Source organism: Ambystoma mexicanum, chromosome 8, assembly GCF_040938575.1.
Source record: "Ambystoma mexicanum isolate Mex_15411 chromosome 8, UKY_AmexF1_1, whole genome shotgun sequence".
Lineage (NCBI taxonomy): Eukaryota > Metazoa > Chordata > Amphibia > Caudata > Ambystomatidae > Ambystoma > Ambystoma mexicanum.
The window spans coordinates 69,553,906-69,564,004 of record NC_090929.1 but is presented as its reverse complement, the minus strand read 5'-3'; the positions used below and the strand labels follow the sequence as shown (position 1 = coordinate 69,564,004).

The following is a 10,099-nucleotide window of genomic DNA, read 5'->3' as shown; positions in this document are numbered from 1 at the left end:
AGCAGTATAGTCTTCTTCACATGTGGGGTGTAGTCTGTCCCTCCCAAGGCATCTACATATGTAAGTGGTTCCACTTGGGCCATGGAATCACTGGCCTACCTGATGTCTGCAGAAATGTTGAGGGCCGTGTTGCTCCTTGCATGTTTCTTCACCAGCTAACAGTGCGGCCACTGGTCGGATCCCGTCCTCATCGCCATATGTGTTGTGGCTTAGCAATGAAGGACCTCACAAAGTAGTGTTGAGCATTTAATTTGCAAATTAACAATGCACAGCAAGGCAGTTGGATTAATTGCCTTGCATAAAAAGTCTCTTGTATTGGCTTGGGGTTTGCAAGTTCTTAGTTAAATGTTCTGCTATGCAGGAGGAGTGCCGTGCGTGTGACCAGTCACCTGCTGGGCCTCGTTCTCCTCCACTTACCTTTTGCAGCCCCTTCTCACTCATGCATACAATGTCTCGCGAGAGTATGGCAGGGGCCACTCCCGTGAGAGCAGTGCTCCATAAAAGTTTTTATAAACTGTTAAAAACACTTGTTAATAACAAATACTGTGACTTGTAGGCCCGAGTAAGGGACAGAGCTCTCAATGTCTACATCACCATACTGAGCATAGCTCTCAACTCACACGCTTTTTGCGGGTGTCACCCGCCTTGTAAAGGGCAGACTCACCCGCCAAGCCTCCTGCACGCCCATTCATTCCAATGGGCGTCTCACTCGCCAAAAACAAAATCGGGTGATTTCACCCGCCTTTGTGACACAAATGGTTGAGAGCTATGTACTGAGCCAATCGTGTTTTTTCTATGAATTCTCGGTTTACAGTTTTAATATATTTAAAATGGGAAAGAAAAACAAAGTCCCAGAAATCAAAAATTAAAAAGAAAACAAAAACAGTGCTGCATAGGCTCCTTAAACAAAGCAAGGGGACATTTGGGCGGTCTGCATACATTAAAAAAAGACAAACGCACTGGGCGAGTACCTCCCGAATGAGTGGGGCAATTTGTTGTAGCTTTTGTGAGCTCTCCCCCATCGTGGCCTCGACCTGGCACGTTTCCCGCCCGCGCCACACTCTGCAGATGCATGCTCCGCACTACATTTCCCGTCGCTCTCCGCGGCCGTGACGTGGCCAGCCGAGACGGATCCCTGCAGCGTGCGTCCCTGCGTCCCCGCGTCGCCCCCTCCCCCCTCTGCTTTGACGTCAGTGACGCGCGCGGCAGCCACTCGCAACATGGCGGACGCTGTCAACTTGGAGGCCTTCGCCCAGGCCATCGCGGCCGTGCAGGCGCTGCGCTCCAGCGTGACGCGGGTCTTTGACTGCCTGAAGGAAGGCCTCAGGAACCAGGGGGGGCTGGAGGAGCGCGAGAAGAGCTTCCTGGGGGGCGTGCAGGAAGGACTGGGAGCGGTGACCCGGGACCTGAGGTGAGCAGGGGGGTGGCGGCTCAGTTCCACAGGCTGGCCTCGCTTTCTCTATTGCATTCTGAGGCCTGCGACCACGCCTGCTTTATAGCAGAATTGTTTGTGGCATTACTAGCCTACAACAGCGGGGTGCGACCTTTAGCTCGCCTGATGTTTTGGACTACAAATCCACTCACCCCTCCACCAACCTTAATGATAATGTTGCCTAGGTCTGATGGGAGTTATAGTCCAGAACAGCTGGAGAGCCAAAGGCTGCAAATCCCGGAGCTAGAGCCCATAACCCTGCTACTGAGTGGCGCTGAATTGAAGGGTCAGATGTTAGGCTGTTTTACTTTCTAACCACCATATATAAAACCTCAAAACTGCTACTGTAAATGGGATCCTCAGGAGATAAACAAAATAACATACGCCAACATGGGGCAGTTTGATGTGCGACCATAACAATTACCTCCTTGCAAAATTACAGGACCAACCGTTTGGGTTTGATACTGGGAATGTGAAGGGATTTCTGCTAAACTGGCTCCATGCCACGCAGGATTGCTTGGGGACATATTGAACCCATTATGCAACCCCTCCACCCCACTGTCTTAAGAAGTACTGCCAAAAATACCCACATAGAGGGAGACCCACTGAGTATCAGCCCTGCAGACATCCATGCCCCTAGTTGAAGGACCCTGTACTTGATCAGATGTGGGCAAGATGGTACTTCATAAACCAGCAGGATCACTACCCAAATCCATCTCCTTATACATAAACCACCAGGATCACTGCCCAAACCCATCTCCTTATACATAAACCACCAGGATCACCGGCCAAATCCATCTCCTTGTAATCACAACGGATGCTTTCTTGCCTGTTCGCCTCCACCCCCTGCTGTCCCACTCCAAAAGTCACCAACAGATTGTCCAATCTTCTAGGTATTCTGGGATACTTCTTATTACATCGATGGAATGCCAAGCCTCCCTCTTCTTTAGTCTTGGGAGCTTGAAAGAAAGCTTGGAAGACCCACATCGTTTAAGGTATTTTGTGCTCAAACTTAGGGAGAAACTTGAAATCACATCTCGAGATCAAACTGTGGAGAAAGGGGGTCTACATAACAGAGGCCCTGTTTCCCCTAGACTGTGGGCTGAGTTGATTGCAATGAGAAAGACTGTCTCAAGTATCAGAAACCTAATATCATTTGGAGAAATGTGTTCAAAAGAATGGCCTTGAAGAAATAGAAGCACAAAAGTCTGATCCTAGGGCAGTATGTCTTTTATATGAGGGGGGGCTAGAAGAGGCTAAACTTCTCAGAAACCCTCCCAACAAACTATCTCCTCATTTGCCCACTAGCCCAACCATGAGGGCTTTTAGTGATATGATATATTTTATTTGTATTGTGCTCGTACACAAGTTTTTCAAAGTGCAAAGATCCAGTGTAGCCCACTGTACCTGACGGGTGGAGAATGCCAATTCCTTATGAAATCCATCTTGTTGGAACTGGAGCGTGGCTGCTATACTGCACTGAAGATGGCTTTTTACACCAATTCAAACATTGACCCAAGGCTTATCGTGTGCCTTCGGAGTGACTGTAGAAGCATTTCTGTCATCTGATGGGACAACCCTAAGGCCAGTAACCTACTCCTCTCAACTGACCTTTTGGATTTTGTGCCCTCCTGCCCCTAATTCCTGATTTGCTTGTAGAGGACATGGTCATCTCAGTATGCTCCATACATCCGGAGTTCGAAGCAAGCAGGAAATCAACCTCTTCGCAGTCATTGGGGAACCACTAGGATTACCTGAAATCTCACCCTGACCTTCCTGACTATTCTGAGAATCGTGACTATGGGGGTGCGGGCATATAACGGCTCCTGGAGCCGTGCTATGTTCAACACATCTCTCCCATGCCCCCACCTCTTGAAACCTTGATCTGATCAAGCTTTGTTGATGCTGGGGAGGCAAACGGGTCTTTCTCTGGAGTCCCAAACATCCAGCAGATGGTGGAGGAAGATTCTGTCAGATGGGGACAACTCTTGTGAACCTGGGTGGACCTAGCAGTCGGTCTGCCATTGCATTCTCTATCCCCCATATTTGGACTTTGTCTATGGAGCGTAGGTCATTCTCTGCTCAGGATCCTATTACCCAGGTTAGGGAGTTGGAGATAAAGCTGCTGTAGCCCATGGTTGAGTGAAATACATCATGCAGTGGAATTCTGTCCTGACAAGCACCACCTGACCCTTCACCAGCCTGGAAAATTCCATCTAGGCCCTGCCAATTCCTGATCTTTCCAAGTCCCTGTGGAGATCCTTTCTGGCTCAATTTCTCCTGCATTGCTTTTGACCCGAGGGTGTCCTCGCCCCTCCCCCAACTCGGACTGGTGCCATCTGTGGTGAAGATGATCTTGGAGGATGAGTCTTGATGTAGCCCTTCCCTTGGATGTCCCAAATGTAACCACCACCCAGTGCCCTCCTTTACCTCTGGGTGACAGGGATCAGGGACTCGTAATTCCGGGAGACCAAGTCATTGAGGAGATGGGAGACCAAAGGCCTGAGAAGAAGCCAAGCCCAGGGAACGAGGAAGAACCACTGGGAGATCCTGGGCGGATGCCCTTTCCTTGACATTTTGCCAGAACATCCTGTAGGCGTAGCACCCTCTCCATGCTGCTAAATTGAGCCTCTGTAAGGGCCTTGTTCTTGGAGGGAAGTAATTGAGACTTTTGCCATTTCTGCTGAAATTCCTGTCCTGGAAGGCTTGGCACATTATTTGTAGGTGAGCTTGTATTCCCCCCCCCCACCTCACACTGGGCTGCTTTGTTGATTAACCAGTCTTATGTGTTGGGGAATATGTGGATTCCCTGCAGGTGGATGTGAGCAACCAAGGGAGCTGCAATCTTTGTAAAGGCCCAGGGGGCTGTTTTCAACCCAAAAGGGAGTACTGAAAACTGATAATGCCCCCCCCCTCCCCACAACACCAACCTGAGGAACCTCTGCTGGGAAGACCTTCCCCACATGCTAATGGCCATCCTGAAGATCCAGACACACAATCCACTCCCCCCACAACGCCAACATAAGGAACCTCTGCTGGGAAGACCTTCCCCACATGCTACACGCTAATGGGTATCCTGAAGATCCAGAGATGCAACCCCCCCCACAACGCCAACCTAATGAACCTCTGCTGGGAAGACCTTAGCCACATGCTAATGGGCATCCTGAAGATCCAGAGAGACAATCCACTCCCCCCACAATGCCAACCCGAGGAACCTCTGCTCGGAAGACCTTAGCCAGATGCTAATGGCCATCCAGAAGATCCAGAGACACAATGCCAACCTAAGGAACCTCTGCTGGGAAGACCTTAGCCACATGCTAATGGCCATCCTGAAGATCCAGAGACACAATGCCAACCCGAGGAACCTCTGCTGGGAAGACCTTAGCCAAATGCTAATGGGTATCCTGAAGATCCAGAGATGCAACCCCCCCACAACGCCAACCTAATGAACCTCTGCTGGGAAGACCTTAGCCACATGCTAATGGGCATCCTGAAGATCCAGAGACACAATCCACTCCCCCCACAACGCCAACCCGAGGAAACTCTGCTGGGAAGACCTTAGCCAGATGCTAATGGCCATCCTGAAGATCCAGAGACACAACGCCAACCTAAGGAACCTCTGCAGGGAAGACCTTAGCCAGATGCTAATGGGTATCCTGAAGATCCAGAGACACAATCCACTCCCCCCCACAATGCCAACCCGAGGAACCTCTGCTGGGAAGACCTTAGCCAGATGCTAATGGGTATCCTGAAGATCCAGAGACACAATCCACTCCCCCCACAATGCCAACCTAAGGAACCTCTGCAGGGAAGGCCTTAGCCACATGCATCCTGAACATCCAGGGACACAATCCACTCCGCCTGCCACCCTCACAAACCTGCAAGATGTCGGCTCATTTGGACCCTTTCGCCCCGCACAGGGTCCAAGACTCTGTGGTCCTCTGCAACCTCCTCCGCCCCACTGAAATGGGTCCAGAGAGGCACAGATCGTTGCTCCCCTTATGCCTGCTCCCGAAAGATGCGTTTCTCCCCTGTCTGGATTACAGGAAACCTTTTAACAAGGTATTTTTGTTAAGTAGGAGGTACTATTCCCCTCCGCCAAAAACATGTTTCCTTTGAGGGAGGCTGTGCATCAAAGGTAAGTACTGGGACGAGGAAGGGAGATGTTGAGGTCATGCCTAAATTGGTGCATCTTCTTCGCACCATCCAAACTGGCTTTTGGACGCCTTTTCAAATCATCTTCTAATTGTCTCGAGATGCCTCAATCTTTAATGCTAGGCGTGGTTTGCTTTGACTGCCGATACACCTCAGAATCACATTTAAGAATGTGTTTTTGGTATCAACTTTGTTCATGGGCTGGCTTATATATATTGTTTTTCTTGCTCTCCAAATACAATTTTTACCTTCAGTCTTTGCTCGGCACATTCTTCTCTATTGAATATTCTGACTTGATGTCGTGTAGCCAGAGGAGCTGCCCGTGGCTGTGGAACAATCTCCCCCCATCTCGGTCCACTTTAGAAACTTTTCAGAAATACTAACTTTTTTTCCTTACTCCATATTTATAGTTATGTCAGATTTTCTGATTAGTGGTCTTAGTTTCATCTGCGCCCAGATGCGGTTAATTCTGCTTGGTACTTCTGGATATGTGCATTATACATTTTCAAGTTTCTTCCAGATTCCAAGCATAATAAAACTCCTCCATCTTCCTTCTCTATAAACGTTGTCCATTTCCACCCATCCCCCCTCTTTAGTTTGGATTCTGGTCTGGACACCCCAGGCCTGAACCCATTTCTGCACCGGGGACCACTCTGGTTGTATCTTCTGCAGTGAAACGACTATTCCTACGAGCGGGCAGGGCAGTAGTCTGAAGGCCATACCATATGAATTGGAACAGGTGTAAGCGACAAGGGTTTCTTCAGGACATGGTGTGGTGACTGTTGGAAGGAGGAGTGTGGCCAAGGGATGAGTTCTGAGTGATACTGGGTAAGCCAGCACGTTTGCGAAGAACTTGCTGGAGACGCCCAGGTGGGTGTGGTGTCGATGGTGATGGAAATTGTAGATGCTGAGCGTAGAAAGGTTTGGTGTCCAGAGTGATGGATATCTTTGCTGAGAGATGTACATGTGGTAAGGGACATGAGGTGGGGAGATTTTTTGGAAGTGACCCTCACTCCCTCTGCTGCTTAATTTTGCATGTTTCTTACAAATTGTTGAGTTTCTCTAATCCACAAGTTTAACAATCCACGTGGCACCACGTATACGCTGCAATTATTGCATTTGAATACTGCTAGGGAGAAATGGCATAGGAGAAGGGACACGCACATTGTAGGTGGCATTTGGTTATTTACCCACCCAGTGACTGCCCATGGCCATTTTGATTTTTTACCGTTTGTAAAGCGCACTAACCTAAACCCACGGCATCAAGGTGCTGGTTCCCGGACAAGATACAGGGAAAGCAAGAAAGAATTCAGTCAGCTAGCGTTCCACGGGTAAACCCTGCGTTGAGGTGTTTCCTAGGTAAAGAACCAGGTTTTCAATCGTTTACAGAAGGACCAGTAAGATTGCTTGGATCTTAAGGACTGGTAGTGCGTTCCAATGTTTAGCTGCAATGACCGGAAAGCTGGTTCCGCTGGCCATGCTAATCCATACGGCCATTCCCACCTATTTGCCCGTCCGAAACAAAACCTCCGGGATCTCTTTTGAGCTAGCATTATCATCAAACTTTGTGCTCAAAGTGCCTGCCAGTGTTCTCAAAGCAGTCTTCTGATAGTTATTTACTTAATTGGAGCTGTAAATGTGCTTCTGGTGTAATAACAATGTCTCAACCGGGACTACTTTCAGCCACTAGATTTATAAGCCCTATGCCTGTTCTTAGCTGAAGTCCTGTTAAAAACCAGCATTGGCAAAGCCAACCGTTTTTGCTTCTGTAGAAGTATTGGGCGTTTGCAAGGCACTGCTATTAGATGCCCAGGTACTTGCACCAGTTTGCAGCTTATACCACTACATCAGTATCTGGCATGTGCCATTCCTATGCTTACACAAGCCCAAATTGTTGCCAATGCTTGTTTCTATTTATTACTAAGCATACGGCCATATGTATCGTCATTTTTCTGGTCAATTGGATCACAGAAAAATTGGAGCTGACAGATTTACTAGAATTGCTTTCTTGGGCCTCCCTGCATGTGTAGCGAGTATGTTTTTTCTTTATTTCAATGTATGTATGTGTGATGTACCGTCTTCGTCAATAGTCGTATGGAGAAGGGCTGAGCTGTATGTAGGGTTTTGGTTAGAGCACACTCCCCAAGGGGCACGAGGATGCATATGGGTGGTGTCCCTGGCATACTGGTAGAAAAACAAGGCGTTAAGGATGGTCGGATACATGGACGGAGGCCTAAGTACTAGGAAATTCTGACGCGCAGTAGGCTGAGACAAAGGGGTGGATAGGCAACAAAGGGAGGGGGCATCTTCTTGGGAAGAGACCACTGGGCGGGAGGGGCAAGGAATTTGAAGTGGAGATGGATGCTTAGCCAGTGGATCCTAGGACAGCGTGGGGTATTGAGCAGGTCCTGAGGCGGGACTGGCTTGAATGTGGTATTTTTTCTCTTGGCTAGCTGACGTGAGACCCTTGAGAGACTCTAGAGGGACAGAAGTGGTTTGGGGGAAGTGACACATGGCCTGATTCTCAGAGGTGTGTCCCAGTCAAAAAGATAGTAAGGTGTTGCCTATGAATCCCATTAATGTGAGATGACGTTGGGGTAAGAGATTTCATAGCGCCACAATGCACACATTGGTGGTGGCAAATGGACAACTGAAATCTGTTCTGGAATTTTTTGACAGGAATGTTGCCTCATTGGTGCTTGCCTAGTCTGTGGCAATTAGCTTGTTTGCTTTGTATTTTCCTTGACTATTGGGTCGCTTTTTTAATACTCTAGAACTAAGGAATATCGTGCATGTATCCCCACTCAACCAACGCCTGTGATCTGGGCCGCCTGTATTTGGTGTAATGGTTATTTGGTTGTAATTGTTAGCCATCATTATTTTAATTGAATATAGGCAGTTTGGTTCCATTTCCAAAGTTTGCTTCAGTTAGTGTTGCATCGCACAGTGGTGCGCTGTGGTGCAACTAGGAAAACGCAATCTTTCTTCGGTTACTCAGATGGCATGATTTATTGGCTCATGGAAGATTTTAGTTAATGTCTGTGTATCTTGTTTTGTCTTTCAGTGAACTCGAACGACTCAGCAACTTGGTAGGAAAGCCTTCGGAGAACCACCCACTCCATAACAGCGGCCTGCTGAGCCTGGATCCCGTGCAGGACAAAACTCCACTCTACAGCCAGCTTCTTCAAGCCTACAAATGGTCAAACAAGGTTAGCTAATGCCGGAGACTCCCAGAGGGCTCCCATGATCTTTTCCTATCCGAAGTCTGCAAATTCTGATCTTGAGGACATTGTTGTAAATGTCTTAAGATATATGGAACTGCTTCCAGGCAGAAGTAGTGGGAGGGTGGGGAGGGGAAATTGCTCAATTCAGAAGGGTTCCACCAGAGTGAACTGCACATTCAGGTCAATTAATTGAATGTCTGAATTGGGTATTAATAACTTTGTGTTGCCGTGCTTAGAAGCTAGAGGTCTAGCGTATATAGAGATGTGGATTTGATAAATGCTTAGCTGGTCATCAACTTTGTATGGAATACTCTGTTAAATGCATACTTTTTCCCTTTTGTGTTGGTACCTTTTTGGTGTTTTGAAGTGGAGTGCCACTGTTTGGTTACATTGGTAAGGCTGGTGACGATGTAGAGACTTATGTTAAGACGAGACAGGGAATTGATTGGATGAAGTGTCCCCCCCCCCACCCCACCGGATTTTAAGTAGGATTTATTGGTGTGTTCCTGGGTACTTTCATGGGTGTTTGGTGGAAGAGTTATTAATGCACCCTTTTATTTATCCTACAGCCGTTAGATAGCTGAGTGAATTAGGCAAGCTTGGATTTAAGATCAGTGTGAGATCTGAATCTCCCAGGTTTGAGGCCCAGTTGGCCGACTCCGCTTTTTAGTTTTTCGAGTTCATGAATTGCATATCACAGTTGACCTATAGGAACACTTGGAAGTTCTTGGGCTATCTATTAAATGGCAAACTCGATAGCATTTCCCCATAAAAACAAATGATTTGAAGAACATTTCAACGTTGGCCGTGGAGCACGATTAGCACTATTCTAGTGTTGTATTTTTTTAATTGACAATCGCCCCTTAATCTTCTCAATTTGCAGTCCCTTGTTTTTGAAATTGGCACTCCCAAATTTAGTAAATGAATAACTTTTTAATGTGCACTTGCAAATATGAATTTTTTTTTTATAAAGGTGTACTAGATCTCGGCTTATGGCTGCTTGAGAGAGAGCTACAGTAAATTCCATATATTGTCGGGCCATTCTGGTTCCTAGAGGAACCAGCGGTGGTCAACCTGTGGCCCTTCACATGTTTCGGCTTGCAACACCAATTAGCCCCAGCTGAGTCCTAGGGCAAAACATCCTGGAGGGCAGAACATGGCCTCCACTGCCCCTCACTCACAGACTGTAGAACGTCTGTGCCTGTCTGGTGAGTCGAGCCCACGCATTCAGCTGTACCTTTTCACCAGCAATGGCATTTCAATGAGCATCCTGTATTCACAAACTGGA

At 47.8% G+C, this 10,099-nt stretch overlaps 1 protein-coding gene across 2 annotated transcripts in view; it reads left to right on the top strand.

Annotated features, from left to right (window-relative positions):
- Positions 1-1,165: 1,165 nt before the first annotated feature.
- Positions 1,166-10,099, top strand: part of MED27 (mediator complex subunit 27) — a 1,466,317-nt gene continuing 1,457,383 nt past the window's right edge. The window contains exons 1-2 of one of the 2 annotated variants that reach the window (XM_069609298.1): positions 1,166-1,411; positions 8,652-8,796. In XM_069609298.1, coding sequence (XP_069465399.1) covers positions 1,221-1,411; positions 8,652-8,796 — 336 coding nt within the window. In that variant the 5' untranslated portion in view covers positions 1,166-1,220. The remainder of the gene's footprint in view (positions 1,412-8,651; positions 8,797-10,099) is intronic. The other variant, XM_069609299.1, reaches the window with a different exon arrangement.